This window comes from Theropithecus gelada, chromosome 14 (genome assembly GCF_003255815.1).
Source record: "Theropithecus gelada isolate Dixy chromosome 14, Tgel_1.0, whole genome shotgun sequence".
NCBI lineage: Eukaryota > Metazoa > Chordata > Mammalia > Primates > Cercopithecidae > Theropithecus > Theropithecus gelada.
This window is the reverse complement of record NC_037682.1, coordinates 47,105,702-47,133,101: the sequence shown is the minus strand read 5'-3', so window position 1 is coordinate 47,133,101 and position 27,400 is coordinate 47,105,702. Positions and strand designations below refer to the sequence as shown.

Sequence of the window (27,400 nt, the reverse complement as noted above, 5' to 3'; positions counted from 1 at the left end):
AGCAGAATGCTGATAATTGCCCAAGTTGCGTTAAGTGTACATGAGGGTTCATTTTATTATCCTACTTTTGTCTACGTTTGAAATTTTCCACAATAAAGTTTTAAAAGTATGTACTTAATACTGTACAAGCCTTCAATAGCTCTATTTCTTCATTTCCCATCTTAACCTCTCTCCTATTCTCCAACTACATTGGACTCAACTCTTTTTTTTCTCTTTCATTCTATAAACTTGCTGTGCCTCCATGGTTTAAAACATGATGTTTATGGAATCTTCCCCCATTTACCAAAACCCTATCTTTCTGCAAAGCTGAGTTTAAATGTTACTTCTGTGAAGTGACTCTACCAAAAACTAAGAACATACAAGTTGACGACAAATGCTTAACCAAAGTAAATGAAACAACTTTTGGAAGACTGGCTTGCCCAAGGACCACAGAGCTCATCAATGGTATATCTGAGATAAGAATACACGTCTCCTGAATCCAATTCATCATCTTCCCATTATCGTAAAATAGTTCAGTGTTTGTTGCTCACACATCAAATGCAAATATGTTCTCTTTTGCCCCAGTAGGTGCGTGGAAGAAAAGAGGAGAAAGAAATACGAGAGCAAAAATTGAAGAAATGAGAAGGAGAAGTTGCCGACTGTCTCATTTTCACAAGGGGATCTTTCTAAGAAGAAATGATCAGAAAACAACTCTCTGCCTCAGACAGACAAATGGCGACTGACTCATTCATACATTCATTCATTCAACATTCGAGTGCCTTCTATGTTCCAGGACCTGAACACACCGCTAGAGACACAAGGATGAACAAAATACAATCCCTGCCCACAAAAAGTTCCTTGCCTAGTGGAACTACTACCTTTTTAACAGCAGTAACTTTAATATCTTGAGATCTCTTGAGAGGAGACCCAGTAACCAATTTTTCAAAGCCAGGCTCACAGACCAGCAGCCCGGAGGTCCCAACCCAGCTCCACCACATCCAGGCCAGTACCTCGCAGCTCTCAGTGGATCGGATCTTGGCTTCCGACTTAGCGCCGGGGAATTCACCGCCCACTAACAGCAGAACATGCACTTCAGTCTCACCTCCCGTTCCTCCCCTTCCTTGCTGACGTCATCCAGGAGAGCCGCGGACCCGAGACAACGCTACTAACGGCACTTCCTCATCACGTGACGAGTCACGCCCCCTGCTTGCGCGTAGTCCCTCCCCCTCAGGTCGCGGTCGCGATTACGCTCTCTACGGCCTGGAGCCGGAGGGCCGTTGCAGGCTGAAGACACGGCGCCGACTGGAACCAGAGGAGCTCTAGGCCAAATGGTTGGGCCGGCCAGGATCCCAGGACCCTTCGCCGCTCGAAACCGGAGAGAGGAAACGAAACAGGCGGGAAACCGTGGGGGAGGGAGGGAACTAGCGGAAGGTGTCATGGCGGCCGCGCTCTTGAGTCACGTGCCTAGGGCCCGCCTTGCTACTTCCGGTCACGTGCCCTCGGACTCCTCGCAGCCAGCGATGGAGCCGAGACCACCCAGTAACAGAGGCAGTGGCAACTCCTGCAGCCACTGGGTTTCAGCTTCTTCCCAGCAGCGGCTCTAAGAAGCGCAGCGGAACTCGACCAGATCCAACCCAGTTAGTTACTTCCTGTCTGGAGTTGTGGCTTCCACCTGGTAAGTTTAGACCGAAGAATGCGGGCGGGCGGGCGGGCGGGCGGGTGAGGATCTGACAGGCCTGGGGGCCACAGGACGGCGTGGATTCTACCCCTTTTCCCAGCGTCGCTGTCGGCGTCCTCCCAACGCCCAAGCCTACCGTCTTGTTTGCCCTTATCCCGAGGCGAGGAAGAGGCGACCCCTAATCTACTTGTCTAAAGGAAGCCTGCTCTTCCACTGAGAGCAGGTTTACCCAAAGCCAGGATCAGATTTGGCTTATGAGAATGAAGTGGAGGCCTCTCCCAGACAGAGAAGCCCTTCCCGTCAGGAAATGTGCTGTTGAGTCTGGGATTCTGTAAGAGAAAAGCTCTCACCTTGGTGTCTGCACACCTTTTGCTTCCACCTGTCAATCTTACCTCTCTTAAAAACCTTCTTAACACATGGGCCAGTCCACACATTCCTAGTTTTGGTCATTTGGTTGTGGTGAAATGATGAAAAATAGACCGTGAGTACCTGGATATATACATAATTGTTTTGTATATCCCCCAGTGTTCTCAAAGGCCAAATTGAATAAGGAGGTGACTTTTTTTTTTTTTTTTAAGAGACACGGTCTTGCTCTGTCGTCCTGGCTGGAATGCAGTGCCGTGATAATAGCTCACTGTAACCTCGAATTCCCGGGCTCAAGCGATTCTCCTGCCTAGACCTCCCAAAGCGCTAGAATTATAGGCATGAGCCACAGTGCCTGGCCCCAAATGACTCCTAAACTCTCCTTTTAGCGTCAGTAAAATGGGGACGGGGAAAGGAGGTATAAAAAATACACCTTTCGTCCATTCGAAGACCAGGTCTTAAAAACAAACAAAAAAAAACCAACAGTGGTTTGAATGAAATATGCTTTGCAGTGAGTATTGACTCCATACAAACCAATATCCAGACTTGTGATTTTCAAACGTTTTAAAGGAGTGAAACAATTTCTCCCCATGAATTTTTACCTGGAACCCAATATATAAAAAGCAGCATGCTCTGGTGGAACTAAGTTTAAGAGAGCCAGGCCCCACCACTCCACTTCGCCTATATCCTAGAGGCATCTCCTTGGAACACAGTTTGAAAACCACTGAACTGGACTTAGGTAATTAAGCCAAAGTTGCCAAACTTAAGATTTTTTAGAAGACAAAACCAGCCGGGCGCGGTGGCTCACGCCTGTAATCCCAGCACTTTGGGAGGCCAAGGCGGGCGGATCATGAGGTCAGGAGATCGAGACCATCCTGGCTAACACGGTGAAACCCCGTCTCTACTAAAAATACAAAACAATCTAGCCGGGCGTGGTGGCGGGTCCCTGTAGTCCCAGCTACTCCGGAGGCTGAGGCGGGAGAATGGCGTGAACCCGGGAGGCGGAGCTTGCAGTGAGCCGAGTGAGTCACTGCACTCCAGCCTGGGCAACAGAGGGAGACTCCCTGTCAAAAAAAAGAAAAGACCAGAGCAGTTGAGATGGAGAGGTCACAACCGCAGGGAAGGTAACCTCTAGTAGCAGACCTTTGGCTCACAGAAGGACTAGACTCTGGAGAGAACTTTGTACCTGTTAGTAGGCTTAAGCCCCTCATTCAGAAAGGAGAAAAAAGAGATGGTCTGCTATCCTCACTCAGTCGACTTTTTTTTTTTTTTTTTTTTCCGAGACGGAGTTTTGCCCTTGTTGCCCAGGCTGGAGTGCAATGGCGCGATCTCGGCTTACTGCAGCCTCCACCTCCCGGGTTCAAGGGCTTCTCCTGCCTCTGCCTCCTGAGTGGCTGGGACCGAGGCGCATGCCACCACGCCTGGCTAATTTTTGTATTTTTAGTAGAGACGGGATTTCACTATGTTGACCAGGACACTCAGCCGACTTGTAGCAGTGCAGCAGATTGGTAAGTTTGAGTCTCTCCTAAGTAATATTAAATGCACATTGCGGTACAAATGTGGGGAAAAAAAGCAAATTCAGAGAGGTCTTTTGAAAAATACTAGGAGAATTGGTGCAGTGTGCGAGAAGAATCAGTTAAAAGTAGTGAAGCCGGCTACCAGGGACCAGCACCAGTCCTCGATTGTGAATGCTTCCTGTGTGTACTGCTCTCAAGGCTTGTAACTTCTTGCTGGTACCGTGTGTCCTGCCCTCTGATAACCTGCTTCTCTATGCTATTTTATTCCCTGCCATCAGAGTATTTTCTGGCATCCCTTGAGCTTTCCTAGCATTTTGGCTACCATTTATCTCTGCCTTATGGATACTGCTGATAGAGATGTCTTTGCGCCCTTCCTTTCTCTTTCCTGCTTTCAGGGTGGCAGTATCAGCCATTGACCTAGTAGTTCCTCTTTTCACCACTTTGATTACCAACTGATTACTCTTCTCTCAATTTTGGTAATATGCTTTTGTCACCATGCAGTATTAGTAGATATGAGCATATTTTCCTTTGTCATGCATCTCTGTCGCATTTTCCTTCTCCTGCCTCTTCCCTGCACTGCTGTAAAATGTGCAAGTGCTCAGTCCTAAAATTGCCACATCAGTTATTCTTCTTAATATCTTCCTTGTCTGTGAAATTATCCTTAAAACAGTACATTTTGGTCACTCTTTGCATACTTACAAAGTTATTCCCTTTAATGCTGAATTGTTAAAATACTTTTGGATTGCTTGATGGCAAGCGGCATTCCAAATCTCCATTTTTGTATGCTGGCAGATGTAACAGTGCTCTCTAGTAATCCTCCTTTCAGAGGATGATTTCTCTTTCACTTGTTGCTCCCTATCTCCTCTCCTCCATTTATCTCTTGCACATTGGAAAAGGGGGTGTAGGTAATGGAAATGCAGAAGTGCAGTAATGTAAAGGTTTGTGTTCAGCCAGTTCAAATTCTTCCCTATCACTGTTCCCTTTTAAGTGCAAGATCCAGTTATTAGAATCTCTATGAGAAATGATACATTGATCTGTGAATTGAGAACTATAGTGGTTCTTGGAGTTTAGGCAAGGATGTATATGCAGAGGTTTCGTCTTATGTCTTACCAAAAGATTGTATTCTTTTAACAGCAAGATCTTAAATGATGTCATTGATATTTCTTGGACTCTTCCTATAGGCCAAACACTGTATTACTGAGTGCTGTGTTACAGAGAACCCAATATATGTGGCCTTTGCCCTCCCTTATGAAGCTTGAAATCTGTCAGGGGATGTATATGTTAAAAGAATTACATTAAAAATTATTTTGTAGTAAGTGCCATGAAGAAAATAATAGGAGACTTTAGCCTGGTAACTTTAGCTTAACATAGACTGAAAAAAAAAATGAGTGAAAGTTAGCCAGTTGATGGGAAAGGAAGAGAATGTACAAAGGCTCAGAGCAAGGTATATGAATTTAGATTCAGACAAATACATTTTTAACTGCAAATAAATTAATGCCTTTACTAGAGATCTTGCTAAGTAAAGAAGATATTTAAATAAAGAAGTCATAACAGACTGTTTCATAAAGTAAGCAGTCTTTTAGTAAAGCCAGATCTTCTTTGACCTGATCTGTTTAAATGTAGCCTACACCAATAATTTTCATGAATTTCTATGACTCTTATAGCGTTCTCCTGGGAAGAAGTGTTTGCCACTCAAGGAATACACTCAAGAAAAACCTGGAAATCACAGAAGGCATTGTAAGATAGCTCCAGTGATTCTATTAAACCTCCTGAAATTGGTCTTTGAACAATTTAGAGGTGCTACAGATGACGAGGAAAATTTACCAAGCAAATTAGCTGTGAGACAGTTGATCAGTTATGCCCAATGTTCAGTAATTTATCTCAGTTTTATTTCTTAAAGTTCCCCATAAATGAATTTTGATATAAATGGTTTTATATGTTATATATAAGAGGATATGGCTGGGTGCAGTGGCTCACGCCTGTAATCCCAGCACTTTGGGAGGCTGAGGCGGGCAGAGCACCTGAGGTCAGGAGTTTGAGACCAGCCTGGCCAAAATGGCAAAACCCCATCTCTACTAAAAATAGAAAAATTAGTGAGGCATGGTGGCACGTGCCTGTAATCCCACCTATTTGGGAGGCTGAGGCAAGGGAATCACTTGAACCTGGAGGGTGGAGGTTGGAGTAAGCTGAAATGATGCCACTGTATTCCAGCCTGGGTGACAGAGCAAGACTCCTTCTCAAAAAAAAAAAAATAAAGTTATGTTTTTCCCAGTTGATATAGTCAGTTCTAATATATTCTCCACTTTGCAGTTTCTCTGTCTTCATGCATTTTTTACCTTCTCAACTCAGAAAGGTTTTTGTATTATTTTCCAATGCTAAAACTTTATTTGTGCCTGTAAACCCAGTTAATTGGAGACTTGCTCTATCAGCTGTCCTTGCTCATTGCTTTTCTTCCAACTACTGACATACTTAAAATTATCCTGCTTAAGTAGGATAATGAGGTATCAACATACTTAAAAGTATCTGCCAACTTCCCCCTCAAATCCTCCCCTCTCATCTTTCTTAGATTTTAATTCATTTTTCTGAAAACATATGTTTCCTAATTTGCATGGTTTGCAGTCCCGTTTCATATTCTACAGAGTGGGCTTTTTAAAATATGTTCTCTAACTCCCAACTTCAAGTGATCCACCTGCCTCCAAACCCAATCTCTACTAAAAAAAAAAAAAAAAAAAAAAAATACAAAAATTAGCTGGGCGTGGTGACTGGTGCTTATAATTCCAGCTAGTTGGCCAGCTGAGGCAGAAGAATTGCATAGTTACATGTTTATTATAAAGAATACTAGAAAATTAATGTTAAAATATTTCAACTAATGATTTCATACGTTATAAAATTTCCTTTCATAAATTAGTTTAAAAGTACAAGTGATACACCTGCATTACAGAAATTGAAAATAATAAACTATTGAAAATGAAAACACTGTTTTCAGATTCTCACACTAGCACCCCTAACACTTTCCTGGGTTACCTTATAAACATTTGGTTTGATAAAGAAGAAACTCTTGGGAAGACATTTTTTTTTAATAACTGCTTTAGTATAAAATACATATTTTTTATAGATCAGAAAAGAGAACATTTAAATCATCTGTATTTTTATCACCCATAGATAATCACTATTAAATTTGGTGTCTGTCCCTTCAGTCGCATATATTTTCAGAGTGACATAGTGGAATTTCAAGGACAGACTGACCCAGATTCAAACCCACTTCTGCTGCTTCCCTGATGCTTTAAGAAAGCATCTTGATTTCTCAGACCCAGGTTCCTTATGTACAAAATGTAACTAATAATAGAACCTACCTCATGGGATTATTAACTGGGGACTGACTGAGATAATGCCTATAAGAAACTTAGTCTAGCACCTGACACATTATTAAGCATTCGGTAAATTCTAGATGATGAAGAATATTATTTTGAGACAGTGTCTCACTGTCACCCAGACTGGAGTGCAGTGGCGTCATCACAGCTCCATCTCCCCAGGCTCAGGTAATCCTCCCATTTCAGCCTCCCAAGTTGCTGGGACTACAGATGTGTGCCACCAGGCCCAGCTAATTTTTATAGTTTTTGTAGAAACAGGATTTTGCTATGTTGCACGGGCTGGTCTCAAACTCCTGGTCTCAGGCAGTCTGTACACCTCGGCTTCCCAAAGTGATGGGATTACAGACATGAGCCACCCTGCCCAGCCTAAATTTTAGATTTTTTTAAATTTAAGAATATGGGGCAGGCTGGGCATGGAGGCTCACGCGTGTAATCCCAGCACTTTGGGAGACTGAGGCAGGGGATCACGAGGTCAGGAGTTCGAGACCAGCCTGATAACATGGTGAAACCCCATCTCTACTAAAAATACAAAAATTAGCTGGCCATGGTCGCATGCGCCTGTAACCCCCAGTTACTGAGGAGCCTGAGGTAGAAGAATCACTTGAACCCGGGAGGTGGAGGTTGCAGTGAGCTAAGATCGGGCCACTGCACTCCAGCCTGGGTGACAGAGTGAGACTCCGTCTCAAAAAAAAAAAGAATATGGGGCCAGGCATGGTGGCTCATGCCTGTAATCCCAGCACTTTGGGAGGCCGAGGCAGGCGGATCACCTGAGATCAGGAGTTCAAGACCAGCCTGGCCAACATGGCGAAACCCTGTCTCGACTAAAAAATACAAAAATTAGCTGGATGTGGTGGCGGGCACCTGTAATCCCACCTACTTGGGAGGCTGAGGCAGGGAGAATTGCTGGGAACTGGGAGGAAGAGATTGCAGTGAGCTAAGATCATGCCCCTGCACTCCAGCCTGGGTGACAGAATGAGACTCTGTCTCAAAAAAAAAATATGGAATCATGCCAGGCGCGGTGGCTCACACCTGTAATCCCAGCACTTTGGGAGGCTGAGGCGGGCGGATCACTGCGCCCAGGAGTTCGAGACCAGCCTGGCTTGGAACATGGTGAAACCCCATCTCTACTAAAAATACAAGGAATTAGCCGGGCGTGGTGGCTTATGCCTGTAGTCCCAGCTATTCTGGAGGCTGAGGCAGGACAATCGCTTGAACCCAGGAGGCAGAGGTTGCAGCGAGCCGAGATTGTGCTGCTGCACTCCAGCCTGGGCGACAGAGCAAGACTCCCATCTTGAAAAAAAAAAAAAAAAAAGAGAATATGAAATCAAACTACCTGCTTTTTTTTTCTCTTTGTGTATTTTTTCATGTCATTAAACAGTCTTAAAACAGTTTTTTAAACTTCTAGAAGGGAAAACTCAAAGTCTTAAGACATCAAATAAGTCAGTTAAAAGATGGTATCATTTATTTTTTTTTATTTTTATTTTTTTTTTTTTTGAGACGGAGTCTCACTCTGCCGCCCAGGCTGGAGTGCAATGGCCGGATCTCGGCTCACTGCAAGCTCCGCCTCCCGGGTTCACGCCATTCTCCTGCCTCAGCCTCCCGAGTAGCTGGGACTACAGGCGCCCGCCACCGCACCCGGCTAGTTTTTTGTATTTTTTAGTAGAGACGGGGTTTCACCGCGTTAGCCAGGATGGTTTCGATCTCCTGACCTCGTGATCCGCCCGTCTCGGCCTCCCAAAGTGCTGGGATTACAGGCTTGAGCCACCGCGCCCGGCCGGTATCATTTATTAAGAATTGTGATCCTTTATCATATTTGATATGTGGATATCAAAACAGGATTGAAAGAAAACATGGAGAAATTCTCAGTGATGAGTAAAAATCACAAAATAATGAACTTGAATGTATTTTATGATTACATTTGTGAGGTAGGTACAGATAAGGTAAGCACAACTGAAAATGAGGAAAATCGATGTTAGGCTTGTGACATTACGGAATTTTTAAAATTCCTTTTTAATTAAAAGCAGTCATCTAATCGGGCTTTATTCTAGCGTTTGCAAATGCCCACATAATGCAGACTGTCTCCACCTGCATGACTCAGCAGTACCTCACACTCATCATGTCCAGAACTGAATTCCTTATCTTCACTTTCAAATCTGCTCTTCCTTCTCATTAATTTCTGAAAATGGTACCACTGTGCTCATGTCAGTAAGGCTCGGAAATGGGGTATGGGCAAGCAACCGTGATGCTTCTTTCAGCACTTCAGCAATGTCTGTTCATTCTGCTGCTTCAGTGGTCCTTCTTGTCCCTTCCTCTCCAGTCTCTCTTGCTGCCCACAGATTAATTTCTAAAATGCAAATCACTGCCCTATTCAGAAGTCTTCAGAAGTTTTCTATTGTTTGCCACATAGGGTGGCCTTCTCCACTGTATGCCTCTATCTTAACCATCCAACCTCATATCCTACTGATCATCATGAACCTTATGCTGTATCCTAAGCAGACTACTCATTCCTAGAGAGTTTCAATCCATTGCCCCAAACTATTCCCTTTGTCTCTGACACCTGTTTCCCTTTACTTTCTCTGTAGAAGTTCTCTCTTCAAGACCCAATATATAACCAAACTATATATTAAAAAGAATGAACTGATACATATGCAACAATGTGGTGGATTTCAAAAAACATGTTAAGCAAAAAAACTAGAGACAAAAGGAGTACATACTGTATGATTCCTTTCATATGAAATCCTAGAACAGATAAAAACTAATCTGTGGTAATAGAAGTCAGAATAGTTGCTGGAGATTGGGGAAAAGAGATTGACTTGAAGGAAACATGAGGGAATGTTCAAGGGTGACTGAAATGTTCTGTGTCTCATTTTGGGTAATTGTAAATGGGTATGTACTGTTGTCAAAACGCATCAAACAGAATGCCTAAGACCTATGCATTTGTTGGTTTGTTAATTGTATCTCAGTTTTTTAAAATGGCTTTTAAAAAATTCTGTGGCAAACATTTCTCATGGCTTTCTGAGTGAAGAAACTGCCTCTGAGTCCTAACTTGGAATATTTTTGTGTCCCTTTTGGGACTTCATGTCGTAGGTAGCAACTGTCTGAGGCTGGTGGCACCAGTAGTAAAAAGAATTTGCCAGGACAATTGTAGGTAAAGAAAGGCAGGTTTATTAGAGAAAGTAGGAAAATATGTTGCAAGAAAGCAACGTGCAGATTAGCAAGCGGAGAACTGACTGCAAGGAGACAAAAGCTTCCTGGGGATTTTATAGGATGGTGCTTTTGCTGAAGAAGGTTACGTGAAGTACTGATAACATGAAGGCTGCAGTGAGTTAACTTGCATTTTTCTATCAGCTGAGGGTCTGGTTGATGAGTGGGGCACAGGAAGATTGTGAATTATTTGCACGGGAGGGCTATGTGTCCTGGACCATGAAGAAAGGCTGACTTGTAGCTTATCTGCTTTTTCTTTTTGCTTTTCCCTGCTCCCACCAGCCTGACTCCTTTTCCCTAATCAGGACTCCACATACATTCTAATTTATATCCACTAACAAATAGTACACATATACACACTTGCTCGCTGCACTGGAAGATCTTTGAAGGCAGAAATCAACAGACATTCATCTTTGGATAGCCCCCAGGCTCCTTGGCTCAGTACAAATTTGTTGAATAAATGTGTTCACACTGACCTATTTCCTTTCTATTTTCGGGATAGAATAGTCTGTGAAGACTTATAAAAGGGGTATCTGACTACTCATAATTGAGATAATCAACTTCAGAGAAAGCAGGGTTTCACATTTTTCCCTTGTATTTTTTATTTCTAACTCATTGTTTGAGTGAATAAGAATAATTTTTTTAATCCAGTGATTTGTTTTGTTTTGTTTTGAGACAGGGTTTCACTTTCATCCCTAGGCTGGAGTACGATGGTGTGGTCTCACCTCACTGCAACCTCTGCCTCCTGGGCTCAAGAGATTCTCCTGCATCATCCTTCCAAGTAGCTGGGACTGCAGGAGCACATCCTTGTGCCTGGCTAATTTTTGTATTTTTTGTGGGAACAGATTTCACCATGTTGCCCAGACTGGTCTCGAACTCCTGAGTTCAAGTGATCCACCTGCCTCAGCCTCCCAAAGTGCTGGGATTATAGACAGGAGCCACCGTGCCCAGCCATATTAATCTTAAGAGGTGGATGGTTTTCTGGGCGCAGTGGCTCACACCTGTAATCCCAGCACTTTGGGAGGCTGAGGTGGGCAGGTCAGCTGAGGTCGAGAGTTTGAGACCAGCCTGACCAACATGGAGAAACCCTGTCTCTACTAAAAATACAAAAATAGCTGAGTGTGGTGGCGCATGCCTGTAATCCCAGCTACTCAGGAGTCTGAGGCAGGAGAATTGCTTGAACCCATGAGGCAAGGTTGTGGTGAGCTGAGATCACGCCATTGCACTCCAGCCTGGGCAACAAAAATGAAACTCCATCTCAAAAAATAAAAATAAAAAAAAGTGATGGGGTTTTTTTTTTTGTAATTTTATAATAGGAATTTCTGATTTCTATTGTTTTTAATCCCTGCCATACTCCCCTTCCTAATACTTATTTTCCCATTATGTTCAAATAGAAGTTCTCAATTATTTTGAAGAACTAATGGCAGATCCAGTATTTCATTGTTCCCATTTTATTTGTTTAGAGACAGGGTCTCACTTTGTCACCCAGGTTGGAGTACAGTGTGGTGATTATAGCTCACTGCCACCTCAAACTCCTGGGCTCAAGCAGTTCTCCCACCTTGGCCTCTCATGTAGTTAGACCTATTTTTTGTACAGACAGGGTCTCACTTTGTTGACAAGGCTGGTCTCAAACTCTTGGGCTTAAGTAATATCTCCTTCCTCGGCCTCCCAAGTCACGGGGGTTACAGGTGTAAGCCACCTCACTTGGCCTGTTTTCATTTGTTTTAATCCTCAGAAAAATACTTCAGTAAAGCTTCACTTATTTGCCCAGGGCAAACGTAATTGTTAAATTATATTTTAGCCATTCCTCTGGTTACTAAAGTCATAACTTCACCAGAAATGGCATATATGTGGCATTGGTGCCACAACTTTCCCCATCCCGGCCCATGGCAGACATCACCATCAGTTCGAGTCCAGACAGCCACACTCAAGCCTGGAGGATTTGGATTGGGCATTTAAGATTCCCAGAGGCGGGGGATAAGAGTTGGAGGGACCAGACTCTTTCCTAGGTTACTAGTTAGGCATTATACCCATGAATCATGGCCAAGACTTGGAGAGCAGTTGAAGACATTTGAATGTTAAAAGATAGGAAATTAGCATGTGAAGTGTTAAATACTTAGTTCTCTCAGTTTTATTTATACAGAAGAAACAGACCAGAAATCAGCAAACTTTGGTATGGTTTTAGCTCTGGGAGTGGTTCTGGGAAGACCCCACAAATCTTGCAGACCTTAGTTTCAATTGAAACAAATTTAAACTAAATAATAAATACGACTGTGTAATTCTAAAGTTTTACAATTGTAAATATAGACTGTATAAAATACTACACATTTGCAAATTGTGTATGTATAATTTAAGAATGTAACTGAGGAAAATAAATTGATAATACTCATTAGCATAGAAGTGTTGTATAAATTTACACTTGTGGTATGAGCAAAATAAAATGTAATTGTAGAGGAATGATGCCATGCAGCTTTATCTTCCACTTTGAATGAGAAAAGAGACTTTCTTCTTTCCTGTTAATTTCCTACAATTTAGATTTTATATTTGAAAGGGACTCTAGAAGTCAACAAATTCAACCCTAATTGATGTGTGGGATAGTTTTTTTCTTCATCATTTTTTTCTCTCTTAGCACCTTCTAGCCACCATGGCAACCTCATCTGAAGAAGTTTTGCTGATTGTAAAGAAAGTGCGTCAAAAGAAGCAGGATGGAGCTCTATACCTCATGGCAGAAAGAATTGCTTGGGCACCTGAAGGCAAAGATAGATTTACAATCAGCCATATGTATGCGGATATTAAATGTAAGTCAGCTATACTAAGTTCTGATGTATTTGTATGTCATAGTTGCTAGTAATTTTATAAAAAGGTTATATAAATAATCTTTGTGTTTTATTTTATATCCAAAAATCAACCATGTAGAAATAATTACAAAATGGGGTATTTTACAATCTGGCCTTTTCACTTAATAATAGAACAGGTACAGGTTTATGTATAATATGTAAATCTACCTCACACTAAGATCTCCACACACTAAGAGTTGCATGATACTCCACTAAATGAATATACCATCATGTATTTAACCAGCCCTCTGTGGTTGGACACTTAGGAAGTTTCCAGAATTTTTTTATTGCAGTGTTTACAGTAATATCATTTCAAGCTTGTGTGTATAGGATACATTTCTGCAAAGAATTTCCTGTTTAATAGTTGATGTGATTTTTTTGTGTGTTATTGTTGGTAGGGACAGAGTCTTGCTGTGTTGCCCAGGCCAGTCTCAAACTCCTGGCCTCAAGCAACACTCCTGCCTCATGCTCCCAAAGTTCTGGGATTATATTACAGGCATGCACCACCATGCTTGGCCAGGTTTATGCATTTAAAATGCTGATAGATGATGCCAGATTTTCCTTTGCTAAAATTGTACCAGTTAGGCAAGTTATCTGATCTTTGTTCATGTGGCCATCTTCTGTTGAGAAGACCCAACCTTATAGTGAATGTAGATGGAAGAATTTCTTTTTATAAATTTCAGGCATGGGCTAGGCACAGTGGCTCACACCTGTAATCCCAGCACTTTGAGAGACCAAAGTGAGTGTATCATCTGAGGTCAGGAGTTTGAGACCAGCCTGGCCAACATGGTGAAACCCCATTTCTACTAAAAATACAAAAATTAACCGAGAGTGGTGCATGCGCCTGTAATCCCAGCTACTCCAGAGGCTGAGGCAGGAGAGTCACTTGAACCTGGGAGGCAGAGGTTGCCATGAGCCAAGATCACGCCATTGCACTGTAGTCTGGGCAACAGAGCAGGACTCCATCTCAAAAAAAAAAAAAAAAAGATCTTGATTAGGAGAAACTTAAGGCAACAACTCCTTGAAAATAATCATTAATTGAATTCATTTATTTCCCTGGATATAAGATTCTTCTCCTAAATAAAATTCTGTGATAATTTCAAGCAATGTGATACCCCCCAAAACGGACAACCCTCAACTTGCAAGTGCTCAATTTATAAATTGCTTTGTATACAAACCGCTGCCTTGCCCCAAAGACTTACCTCTGCTTTGCTGCAGGAAATAACCAAGATCCCTGTCTTTCTCCACTGAAATAATTTAGAATCTTAATTTTCAAAAAAGAATGCTATTTAAAATTCATCGTAGCTCAGTACTGCCTAAGCCTTATGGTCTTTTGTCCACTATCCTGGTAATAGTACCTCCTTTTAAAACTTTATTTCTGGCCGGTATGGTAGTTCACGCCTGTAATCCCAGCACTTTGGGAGACCGAGGCAGGCGGATCACGAGGTCAGGAGATCAAGACCATCCTGGCTTACACGGTGAAACCCCATCTCTACTAAAAATACAAAAAAATTATCTGAGCATGGTGGCAGGTGCCTGTAGTTCCAGCTGCTCGGGAGGCTGAGGCAGGAGAATGGCATGAACCCGAGAGGCGGGGCTTGCAGTAAGCCAAGATCGCACCACTGCACTCACTCCAGCCTGGGTGTTGTAGTGAGACTTATTCTCAAAAAAAAAAAAAAAAATATATATATATATATATATATATATATATATATATATATATATATATGTATATGTATTTCTGTGAGAATGCCCTACAAATTTCTGTTAGTAGCTAATAGCTACTAACATTTCTATAACAGTAGACTTATAAATTAGGAGTACTAGCATCTCTCTCAAACGGGAAGCTAGCCCCATAGCTTTGTAATACACACGCACATTGTGATAACTGCAGTGTACAATAAACAGTATGCCCATCTCCAATTTCTCTACAGTTCTTCTCAGTTATTGGTGAAAGCAGTGCATACCCAAAACTAAATTTGCACCAGAACAGTTTCAAGTTGAATATTTGAAGGAATACCCACATCTGAAAGAAGCAATTGAAATTGATTTTCACTAAGGTGAAAATCAGCAGTAGTTCTTACCATAGCTGACAAAGTTACAAAAAATTTTAAAGAATGGTACTGTGAAAACCTATGTAATATGCCCTACCTAGATACTACATTTATTGTTTTGCCATATTTGCTTTATTATTTGTGTGTGCACTTTTATTGCTTGTAATACCATTATCACACTGAAAACATTTTAATAAAAAATACCCATTGTTACATTTTCATTGGTTGTCTCAATGATATTTATAGTTGTGGTTTTGGGGTTTAAAAAAAAAAAAGGTATCCAATGTAGGTTCCTGTAGTTGTCATTTCTTTATTCCCTTTCAGGGTGTAGCCTTGTCAAATATCAAACATTCCGAATATTTCTGATTGTCTCCTCAAGGTTTTAATTTATTCCCGTATACCTGTATTTTTTTATAAACTAAAAATCAGACCTAAAGGCTTGAATATATTCAGCTTAAACATTTTGTGCAAGAATAATAACATACATAGTGATACTCACTTCCTCTTCCATCACCTCAGAAAGCATATAGTGTCAGGTTATCTCACTTTTAGTGAGGCTAAGTTTGATTACTTTATTAAAGTGGTGACACCAGATATCTTGAATATAAAATTACATATTTCCCTTGCAAAATGAATAAACCATGGGCCGCATTTTGCAGTCTTTTGGATCATGATAAGTCATTTTTATTAATGATAATGTTGATTTGGGGCAGTTTGTTTAAAATACATTCAGAAAGCTTTAAAGAGGTCTGCCCTAGTTGAATGGAAACGAAAGCCCATTAATATCTGGAGGTAGTAGCAGTGGGTGAGAAGTGCTGCATGAAAAGAGTACCGAAGAAGGAAGCAGAGTGTTAGTGAATTTGTTGAGCATGCTCTGGTTACATGGGATCATTTAAGAATTGTGCGTTCTGCAAAAGCATCACTATTGGAATAGGGCAGTTAAAGCCCAAAGGAATCCTGAATCTTCTTGGAAAGTAACTTATTGTATGGTTATTCCCACAGTGTGAGTGTCATCATCTAACTGCCCTCATGCTTCTTTTTAGGCCAGAAAATTAGTCCAGAAGGAAAAGCTAAAATTCAGCTTCAGCTGGTCCTACATGCAGGGGACACAACTAACTTCCATTTTTCCAATGAAAGCACAGCAGTGAAAGAGCGAGATGCAGTAAAGGACCTTCTTCAGCAGCTGCTGCCCAAATTCAAGAGGAAAGCAAATAAAGAACTGGAAGAAAAGAACAGGTGGGAGGAAAAGAATAGCCTTTCGAAAGAGATAGATACTGGGTTCTCTCTAGTCTCCTAGTAGGGTAATAGCTTGTTAGGTATCCCCACTTTTTTTGTTGTTTTGGTTTTGGTTTTGGTTTTTTTTTCTTTTGGAGACGGAGTCACACTCTGTCACCCAGGCTGGAGTGCAGTGGCACGATCTTGGCTCACTGCAACCTCCACCTCCCGGGTTCAAGCAATTAGCCTGTCTCATCCTCCCAAGTAGCTAGGACTACAGGTGTGTGCCACCACACCAAGCTAATTTTTGTAATTTTAGTAGAGATGGGGTTTCACCGCATTGGTCAGGCTGGTCTCAAACTCCTGACCTCAGGTGTGAGCCACCACGCCCGGCCATCTATCCTCGCTTCTGCTATGATACTGTAATGTAGGAAAATATGGGCTCTAGTGTCTTTACCTTGGTGTTTAGTTTTCAGCTTTAAAATCTTACTGCTTGTTTGACTTCAGGCAAGTGAGAATGGAAACCCAGAAGTTGAATTAACTGCATCACACCTAAGATCTGCTTAGGAACAGAGCGGAGATTGGAAGGTGCTGAAGTTCTTTAATTTATTTTCCCAGTTCTCTGTTACAGAGAAGATGCCAAGGCTTTGGAAGTATGCTTATGAACAAGAAACCTAAAAGAATTCACACTGAAAAAGTGAGACAGTATGTAAAATAATGAGAATTTCTTTTTTCTTTTTTTTTTTTTTTTGAGACAGAGTCTTGCTTTGTCACCCAGGCTGGAGTGCAGTGGCGTGATCTCAGCTCACTGCAACCTCCGCCTCCTGGGTTCAAGCAATTCTCCTGCCTCGGCCTCCCACGTAGCTGGTATCACAGGCACACGCCACCACTCCCGGCTAATTTTTATATTTTTAGTACAGACAGGGTTTCACCATGTTGGCCAGGCTGGTCTCAAACTCCTGACCTCAAGGGATCTGCCCACCTCAGCCTCCCAAAGTGCTGGGATTACAGGTGTGAACCACCACACCTGGCCACAATTTCCTTATGAATTATTCCATCACCAGTATCTTTCAGGCCATCAGTGCTTATATCTGTGCATGCTTAGCACCATGAAAAATCCATTGCTGAAGGCGAGGCATAGTGGCTCATGCCTGTATTCCCAGTACTTTTCGAGGCTGAGGTGGGTGACTCACTTGAAGTCAGAAGTTCAAGACCAACCCGGCCAACATGGTGAAACTCTGCCTCTACAAAAAAAAAATTTATACACACACACACACGCAAAACTTAGCCGGGTGTGATGGCGCGTGCCTGGAATCCAGCAACTCGGGAGGCTGAGGCAGGAGAATTGCATGAACCTGGGAGGCAAAGGCTGCAGTGAGCTGAGATCATGCCAATGCACTCTAGCCTGGGTGGCAGAGCAAGACCCCGTCTCAAAAAAGAGAAAAAAAACTTCACTCCTAGAAAATTTCAAGCATACCTCCTCTCCTGCCCATTTACTTTTGTATGTGAAAGAGAATACATTCAGCCTTCCATATCCAGGACTTCTCCGTTCACAGATTCAACCGACTTTGGATCAGAAGTACTTGGGGAAAAAAAAATACAATAATTAAACATAATACAAGTAAAAATACGGTATAGCAACTATTTACATTGTATTTGATATTATAAATAATCTAGAGATTTAAGTATATGGGAGGATATGTGCAGCTTGTATGTAAATATACCATTTTATCTAAGGGACTTGAGCATTTTCAGATACCAGCGGACGACAGTACACTACAGACGTGGTGATCTTTGAATCACTGGGATACAGAGATGAATAAGATCAAACCCATGCCCTCAAAGGGTTTAATCTTTCCTTTATACCTGCCTCCATTTATTACCACGTCATTTGTTCCTCCAAAAATGTGGGGTATTTTGCTCTTAATTACTGAAAAGTGAACTGAATGACCTCTGCTGCTCAAACATCACAAAATAAAAGTAGTGTGTTTCAATGTTTTGTGTTGCCAAAATCTTTTTAAAATGTACCTAAATGGTGTTTTATTCTAGAAGTTCAGTTATATTCAGTATATTCTGCTTTACAGAATGCTGCAAGAAGATCCTGTTTTGTTTCAGCTTTATAAAGACCTTGTTGTGAGTCAAGTGATCAGTGCTGAGGAATTCTGGGCCAATCGTTTAAATGTGAATGCAACAGATAGTTCTTCCACATCCAATCATAAGCAGGATGTTGGCATTTCTGCTGCATTTCTGGTATGTGACCCTTCTAGATTTCTGAAGAAAATAAAGATTCAAACCCCAATATACGTCTTAAGACCATTATTCCTTTTGTTAAATTTAGCATTTCCTTAAAGGAAATTAATGGAAAATTGAGTATCCACGGTATTCTTCGTTATTATTGAACTATTATTATTTTTGTTTGTTTATTTTTAAAAGACATGGTCTCACTCTGTCACCCAGACTGGAGTGCAGTGGCACAGTGATAGTTCCCTGCATCCTCAAACTCCTGGGCTCAAGCGATCCTCCTGCTTCAGCCTTTCAAGTAGCTGGGACTAAAGGTGTGCACCACCTTGCCTGGCTAAATTTTCTTATTTTTATAGAGTTGGGGGCAGCTCTTACTGTATTTCCCAGGCTGGTCTCAAATCCCAGGCCTCAAGCATTCCTCCCTTCTCAGCCTCCCAAAGCTCTGGGATTACAAGTATGAGCTACCACACTCAGCCCTCTTCCAAACTGTTTTTAAAATATGTACGATTTTTTTTAAATTTACGTTTCTTTTTACCAGTTATGTTTTCTTGGCCTTTGGACTTGACCCTAGCATACTGGTAGTCAAATGGAATTTGAAAATGACTCTTTTAAGAGTTTGGACTAATACTTTTTTGAGTATTTTCAAATTTAGGGCTTTCTGGTGCCTTTTTCAATCTTTGCCATATTTTACTTATAAAGTTAAATGTATCATGACTGTATTATGGAAAATGTAAGATTTGTAAACTATATTAGAAAAATTGGATATACCTCATCTATGGAATTATAGAATGGAATTCAGTCAGTTGGTATTCTGGTGGAGCCAGAATAGTATTGACACATTCAACAAAATTTTGAATACTATTTGTATGTTTGGTATCTTTTTTGGATGTTTATTAGTGAAGCGAATTAATAAGGCGTTTCACAAAGAAGCCAGTCAGTTAATGTTAATTTAATTATTTACTAACCAAGGTTTGTAGTGGTTTTTATGACTATACAAATTTTATCTTAAAGCTCCACCACCTCTCTACTTTCATACTTAAACATGCCTATTTGACCATATTAGACTTCCAAAGAAGCAGATTTTATAGGTCACTTAAGACCGTGAGAAACAAGTCAGGCTTCTTTGAGTCCTGCCTCTGTGCAAAAAGTGAAGGTGAGGGACTTTCTCTGTCTATGCAGTTAGTTTAGAAATTTTTTTTTCTACCTTTGTCCAGTGTCCACTGGGACCTTAGCGATCTTTCCCTGATGTTCTAACGTGTATGTGTGTATGGACTTTGTTTTAGGCTGATGTCCGGCCCCAGACCGATGGCTGTAACGGTCTAAGATATAATTTAACTTCTGATATCATTGAGTCCATATTTAGGACCTATCCAGCAGGTAAGAAGAATCAGTTCTTTCAGATGGTTAAAATATATGGATGTATTCTGTAGTATATCAATGAAAAATAAAAAGCTTCACATTCCTGATCAAGTGCAATAAATTACGTAAAGTACTTTACCCAGTGCCTGACATACAGTAGATACTAGGGGCTCAGTAAATAATGTGTTGTCATCAGTTCACTGATACGACTTTTCATCAGTGGTTCTTAAACTTTATTTAGCCTGCAACATACCTGATGAGATGGCATTCTGCAGAGACATCAATAAATGAGTCTGTCTATACTACTAAGATCATCCTTCGTACCATATCCAGAGTGACCTTCCTAACGCACAAATTACTTCCCATGCAGATGCCATCTTAAAAGTATAGATTCCTTGACCCCAGCCTCAGTGATTTATTATGTGCAGACAAGGGTGAGAGCCAGTGCGTCTGTCATTCTTCTGACTAAGCAGTACTCTCTTAAGCTGTATTCTGTTCTCTCTTCCCTCTTCACCACTCTCACCCCTTTAGTCCTTAGGAATCTCTCTCTCAGGACTCAGCTCAAGCATCACCTCCTTGCCACCTTTATGAAATCCTGGCCAGGCTCAGTGGCTCACACCTGTAATCCCAACACTTCAGGAGGCTGAGGCAAGAGGATCCCTTGAAGCAAGGAGTTCAAGACTAGCCTGGGCAACAAAACAAGACCCTCTTCTTTTTTTTTTTTTTTTTTTTTTTTTTTTTGAGACAGTCTTGCTCTGTCACCCAGGCTGGAGTGCAGTGGCGCCATCTTGGCTCACTGCAACCTCCGCCTCCCAGGCTCAAGTGATTCTACTGCCTCCACCTCCCAAGTAGCTGGGACTACAGGCATGTGCCACCATGCCAAGCTAATTTTTGTATTTTTTGTAGAGGTGGGGTTTCACCCTGTTGGCCAGACTGGTCTTGAATTCCTGACCTCAAGTGATCTGCCCGCCTCAGCCTCCCAAAGTGCTGAGATTATAGGCTTGAGCCATAGTGCCTGGCTCTTTTGTATCTTTCTGGTAATAACATAATTGTGTAGTGTTTATTATGTGCCAGACACTATTTAAGTTATTTTTCTATAGTAACTGATTTAATCATCATGTACACCTATGAAGTGGAAGTACTGTTATGACTCTTACTTTACAGATGAGGAAACCAAGGTACAGAAAGATTAAGTAATTTGCTCAGGGTCACACAGAAAGTGGCAGACCTAGAAATTTAAACTCAGAGCTCAGGAAACAATGCTGTTGAACTCTATGCTTGCCTAGAGTGTAAGCTCCTGGAGTGCTGAGCTGACAGTCCAGTGGCTACTGAGCTCTTTCTTTCCCCACCAGCTAATATGGTGCCTTGGATTGAGAGAGCACATATATAAATGAGCAAACAAGCCAACTCAGCTCTGACTCCTGAGATTCTTGGTATTTCTACTAAAACTTCAAAACCTTACTCTGTTGGTGCAAATAAGGTTTTGTTAGTAATTTGTAAGATTTATAGAGGTCATGCCTTGCCTAATCTCTCAAGTTACATTTCATGTTTATAATGAGATTATAATATATAGTATGTAGAATTGAGAGCTTTATGGTCTAGATTTTGCTGATGGTTTGTATTTCCGTATCTAATTTGAGAGGTTTTAAAAATAGAAATTCAGTATATATTTTCTTGTGGGTTTTTTTTTCCCCCACAGTAAAAATGAAATATGCAGAAAATGTTCCCCACAACATGACAGAGAAGGAATTCTGGACACGTTTTTTCCAGTCCCATTATTTTCACAGGGATCGGCTGAATACAGGGTCAAAGGATCTCTTTGCAGAATGTGCCAAAATAGATGAAAAAGGTAACTGTTTATCTCTGATAGACCCTGGTATTTAACTTGTCACCCTCTAGACATTATAGGTGTTAATTTTCTGAGACAGATAAGACATGCTGAACTTTTTATTTTGTTGATTTTCTAGGCCTAAAAACAATGGTTTCATTAGGAGTGAAAAACCCACTACTAGATTTAACAGCTTTGGAAGATAAACCATTAGATGAGGTAAGAAGCAATAAAAGAAGTTTTGAGAGAAAAGAGTTCTTCTAGTCTTCAACATTGTCTTAAGTGTAGACCTGTTCCACTTGTGAGAATGTCAAATAAGCAAAATACTGTTATTTGAAGTGATTTATCGGAAGAGCTCTGAAATAGCGTTGTTTGCCATTAAAATTGCCTGGAAGAAATGAAATTCCTGTGTGAGTTGCTAAAACTTTTTAAAAATAAATTTCTAGCTCCCTCATCCGCAGTTCTCTAGTAATAATAAAGGCTTAATGTAATGAGTCCAGCTTTATGCTCTAGCTAACATTTAATCTAAAGAAATGTGGATAAATTAATAAATAAGGAAGATAACAAACATTTGTTGATTGCTTACTATCTGCCAAACGTTAAGCAATCTCATGACGCTTACACCACTCCAACCCCAGTGTTTCAGCAAGTAGGCCATCATATATGACCTACCTACCTCAGCATCATGACCCCAGACCTACAGATTTATCCACTTGCAGAGAAAGAGGTGGTTCCTGTTGTGATCAAGGATAATTTTATCACTACCTCTGTCTTCTAGGCCAGAACCTGTCTTCCTCAGTTATTCCCTTTACTCTGAGTTTTCATTTTCTTGCTCTTCTTTTTTTTTTGAGACAGAGTCACTCTGTTGCCCAGACTGGAGTGCAGTGGCGCAATCTCGGCTCGCTGCAACCTCCGCCTCCCAAGTTAAAGCCATTCTCCTGCCTCAGTCTCCCGAGTAGCTGGAATTACAGGCACGTGCCACCATACCCAGCTAATTTTTGTATTTTTACTAGAGATGAGGTTTTGCCATGTTGGCCAGGCTGGTCTCAAACTCCTTACCTCAGGTGATCTGCCCACCTTGGCCTCCCAAAGTGCTGGGTGCTGGGATTGAGCGTCATGAGCCACCGCATCCGGCCAATGTATTTTCAATTTATATTTTCATCATACAGTGAGTTTATCAGGACATTACCCTTTCATAATTCCAGAAGAATCTATACAAACATGGCCCTCTTTAATTATCCTGAGAAAATAAAGCTTAGCGGCACTTAGACTTACAACTTACTATGAAGGAAAAGACTTTTTTAGTGCTTTTTTTGGCTTTAAAATAAACATGATGGCATATTGTACATGTACATTTATAACTATCTTTTGTTTAGTATCAATATCTATATAAATTATCCCATAGTTTAAAACATAGACTTTAAAACCAAACTAGCTGACTTAGATTCTGATATTTTCTAACATTTCCAGGCCCAGTTTGGTTTTTTTATTTTGTTTTGTTTTGTTTTTTGAGATGGGATCTCACTCTGTTGCTCAGGCTGGAGTGCAGTGGCATGAGCTCGACTCACTGCAACCTCCACCTCCAGGGTTCAAGCGATTCTCCTGCCTCAGGCTCCCAAGTAGCTGGGATCACAGGCACATGCCACCATGCCAGGCTAATTTTTGTATTTCTAGTACAGGCAGGGTTTCATCATGTTGGCCAGGCTGATCTCGAACTCCTGACCTCAAGTGGTCCGCCTGCCTCGGCCTCCCAAAGTGCAGGGATTACAGGTGTGAGCCACCATGCCCGGCCCAAGCCCAGTTTTTTGGGGTTTTTTTTTCCCCCGTTAGGCTAATAGTACTTGCCTTACAGGATTTCTATGAGTTAAAAGAGCCTAGTGCGTAGTAAGTAGTAGGTAATAGGCGTTACTGTTGTTTTCTTTTTTTTTTTTTTTTTTTTTTTGAGACGGAGTCTCGCTCTGTCGCCCAGGCTGGAGTGCTGTGGCCGGATCTCAGCTCACTGCAAGCTCCGCCTCCCGGGTTCCCGCCATTCTCCTGCCTCAGCCTCCCGAGTAGCTGGGACTACAGGCGCCCGCCACCGCGCCCGGCTAGTTTTTTGTATTTTTTAGTAGAGACGGGGTTTCACCGTGTTAGCCAGGATGGTCTCGATCTCCTGACCTCGTGATCCGCCCGTCTCGGCCTCCCAAAGTGCTGGGATTACAGGCGTGAGCCACCACGCCCGGCCATACTGTTGTTATCTGTATTTTTAGATTCCTGCATAGTATTCCAATGGTATGGGTATATCAACATTTATATAACCAATCCTTTTACTACAAATGTTGGTTGATGCAGTTTTTCCTTTGGTGTTCCTTCTTCCTTTATCAATCTTCTGATAGTAGTAACTGTCATAGGCTATGATTTCCAGCCTCCTGAATGCATTCTCTCTATTCCATTACTTTACTAGATATGGGGAACAGGGGAGGGAGTAAAAATAAAAATAAAAAAATTATTGTTACATAATGATGAATCCCGGGTAACTATAGTCTGTCTTTGACTGCAGAGCTCTAACTGCCTACTTGACATCTCCACTCAGTTATTTCAAAGGCATCTCAACTTCACATGTAAAATGGAACCTTTGATTCCCATCCTCATAAACCTATCTCCATGGGTATTCTCTCTCTCAGTAAAAAGCATTGCAGTTTGCTTAAACCAAAAACCTGGGAGTTGGCGAGTCTCCTTAATTATTCCTCTTCTTTTTTTTTTTTTTTTTTTTTTTTGAGACGGAGTCTCGCTCTGTCCCCCTGGCTGGAGTGCAGTGGCGCGATCTCGGCTCACTGCAAGCTCCGCCTCCCAGGTTCACGCCATTCTCCTGCCTCAGCCTCCCGAGTAGCTGGGACTACAGGCGCCCGCCACCGCGCCCGGCTAATTTTTTGTATTTTTAGTAGAGACGGGGTTTCACCATGGTCTCGATCTCCTGACCTTGTGATCCGCCCGCCTCGGCCTCCCAAAGTGCTGGGATTACAGGCGTGAGCCACCGCGCCCGGCCTCCTCTTCTTTTTTATGACAGGCTTACTCTGTCACCCAGGCTGGAGTGCAATGGCACAATCATGGCTCACTGCAACCTTGACCTCTTGGACTTAAGCAGTCTGCCTCAGTCTCCTGAGTAGCTAGGACTGTAGCACAGGCTACTACACCTGGCTAATTTTTTTATTTTTTGTAGAGACAGGGTCTTGCTGTGTTGCCCAGGCTGGTCTCGAACTCCTAGGCTCAAGCTGTTTTTCCACCTCAGCCTCTTAAAGTGCTGAGATTACAGGCGTGAGCCATTGCAGCCAGCCATGTTTTCCTCCTGTTACATCCAGCATTCAGTGTATCAGCAAGCCTTATACAATACACCTCTCATCTGTGGGATCTACACAGACGCTTACACCCTTTTGTGTTTATGGTATCATCATGTTTGGCCTGTTTGCTTGTCTTAGCCTCGTAACTGACCTTTATTTTTGCTGTCTTGTCTTTTATAGTTAATTCTCCTCTAGCAGTAATAATTATAATATAGGCCAAGCGCAGTGGCTTGTGCCTATAATCCCAGCACTTTGGGAGGCTGAGGCGGGTGGATCACCTGAGGTCAGGAGTTCAAGACCAGCCTGGCCAATATAGTGAAACCCCATCTCCACTAAAAATACAAAAATTAGCCAGGCCTGGTGGCGCATGCCTGTAATCCCAGCTACCCAGGAGGCCGAGGCAGGAGACTCGCTGGAACTGGGGAGGCAGAGGCTACAATGAGCCAAGATTACACCACTGCACTCCTGCCTGAGCAACAGAGCAAGACTCCGTTTCAAAAAAAAGAGAAAGGATTATAATACAAATCAGATCCTAATAATCCCCTATATGAAATTCTTCATTATCTTCTCATTGAACTTAGAATAAAATCAAAATTCCTACAAGACTGCTTGATTTGGCTCCTGCATTCTTCTCAGATGGGGCACTTCCACTCATTCATGCCTTAGACATAATAACCTTTCAGTTCCATGCCACGCTTTTTCTACCTCAGGGCTTATGCACTTAACTGTTCTTCTAGCTGCTTGTCCCCTAACCAGCTTCTGCCTATCTTTAGATATCTGTTGTAATGTCATTTCCCGCTGGGTGGGGTGGCTCATGCCTTTAATCCTAGCACTTTGGGAGACTGAGGTGAGAGGATCATTTGAGTCCATTGTGAGACCCCATCTCTAAACTTTTTTTTTTTTTTTTTAATTTAAAAATTAGCTGGGCATAGTGGTATATACTTCTAGTCCCAGCTACCTGGGAGGCTGAGGCAGGAGGATCACTTGATCCCAGGAGGTCAAGGCTGCAGTGAACTGTGATTGGGCCACTGTGCTCCAGCCTGGACAACAGAGTGAGAACCTGTCTCAAAAAAAAATAAAAATTTTAAAATTAAAAATAAAAAAGTTGCTTCATCAGAAAGGCTTTCTCTGACCACCCGCAAATTCAGTCACTTCATCATGTTACCCTCTATTTTCTTCAATAACATTTTCCACTTTCAAAAAAAAGTTTTGTTTACCTTGTTTTACTTGATAATTCCATTCACTCTCCTGTCAGAGTGTAATCTTGATGAAGCTGACTTTGTTCTGTTTATTGGCCTGTTCCCAGTACATGTCATGTAGTAATAATCACTTAGTAATTATTTGATACATGGATGAACAGCATATGGATCTTTTTTTTTTTTTGAGATGGAGTCGCGCCCTGTTGCCCAGACTGGAGTGCAGTGGCGTGATCTCGGCTCACTGCAATCTCCGCCTCCTGAGTTAAAGCAATTCTTCTCCCTCAGCTTCCTGAGTAGCTGGGATCACAGGCACACACCACAGCCAGCTAATTTTTGTATTTTGAGTACAGACAGGGTTTCACCATGTTGACCAAGACTGGTCTTGAACTCCCAACCTCAGGTGACCCACCCACCTCAGCCTCACAAAGTGCTGGGATTACGGGCATGAGCCACCATGCCCAGCACATGTGAGTCTTATGATCTTTTACCTTTTTAGCCTCACTAATTCCTGGACCATCATTATTTCTCAGTATATTGAACCATATACAGTCTCATGTCACAATATGTGCTACGTTGCTTCTTTGCTTTTGTTTTGTTTTATTTTTAAATAGAGACAGGGTCTCACTATGTTGCCAGGCTGGACTTGAACTCTTCGGCTCAACAGTTCTTCTGCCTCAACCTCCCAAATAATCGGGACCACAGTGCCTCTTTCTTTGTTTAAGCAGTTTCCTCTCCCTGAAATGTTGTTGTCTCCTGGATCTACTTGGCAAGCACCAGTTTATCTTATGGTTTTCTCTGTAGCTTTTTCAAACCCTCTTCTCCAGTAGGATTGATTAGTAATTCTCTCCAGCCCAGCTTCCCACTAACTAGTATTTAAGCTTCTATGGCATGGGGTCTTAATCAATTTTGTATCTACATGGTCTAGCAAGTAGCATGCACTCAGTACATGTTTTAAAACATAATCTCGGCCAGGCGCGGTGGCTCACGCCTGTAATCCCAGCACTTTGGGAGGCCGAGGCGGGCGGATCATGAGGTCAGGAGATCGAGACCATCCTGGCTGACACGGTGAAACCCCGTCTCTACTAAAAATGCAAAAAATTAGCTGTGCGAGGCGGCGGGCGCCTGTAGTCCCAGCTACTCGGGAGGCTGAGGCAGGAGAATGGCGTGAACCCGGGAGGCGGAGCTTGCAGTGAGCTGAGATCGCGCCACTGCACTCCAGCCTGGGCGACTGAGCAAGA

General features: G+C 42.0%; 2 protein-coding genes across 8 annotated transcripts in view; one reads left to right on the top strand and one right to left on the bottom strand.

Annotated features, from left to right (window-relative positions):
• The window catches only part of HPS5 (HPS5, biogenesis of lysosomal organelles complex 2 subunit 2), a 45,895-nt gene extending 44,492 nt beyond the window's left edge, over nt 1-1,403 (bottom strand). The window contains exon 1 of one of the 4 annotated variants that reach the window (XM_025355489.1): nt 1,046-1,403. Coding sequence is in view for 1 of the 4 variants with exons in the window: in XM_025355488.1 (XP_025211273.1) it covers nt 858-977 (120 nt within the window). In the remaining 3 variants the exon portion in view is untranslated. Of the gene's footprint in view, nt 1-857 lie in introns of all 4 variants that reach the window. The other 3 variants (XM_025355487.1, XM_025355488.1, XM_025355486.1) reach the window with 3 other exon arrangements.
• GTF2H1 (general transcription factor IIH subunit 1) overlaps nt 1,186-27,400 on the top strand; it is a 53,410-nt gene continuing 27,195 nt past the window's right edge. The window contains exons 1-9 of one of the 4 annotated variants that reach the window (XM_025355492.1): nt 1,188-1,654; nt 3,468-3,528; nt 5,202-5,408; nt 12,742-12,910; nt 16,047-16,239; nt 18,303-18,468; nt 19,743-19,836; nt 21,518-21,667; nt 21,786-21,865. In XM_025355492.1, the coding sequence (XP_025211277.1) occupies nt 12,757-12,910; nt 16,047-16,239; nt 18,303-18,468; nt 19,743-19,836; nt 21,518-21,667; nt 21,786-21,865 (837 nt within the window). In that variant the 5' untranslated portion in view covers nt 1,188-1,654; nt 3,468-3,528; nt 5,202-5,408; nt 12,742-12,756. Of the gene's footprint in view, nt 1,655-3,467; nt 3,529-5,201; nt 5,409-12,741; nt 12,911-16,046; nt 16,240-18,302; nt 18,469-19,742; nt 19,837-21,517; nt 21,668-21,785; nt 21,866-27,400 lie in introns of all 4 variants that reach the window. The other 3 variants (XM_025355491.1, XM_025355490.1, XM_025355493.1) reach the window with 3 other exon arrangements.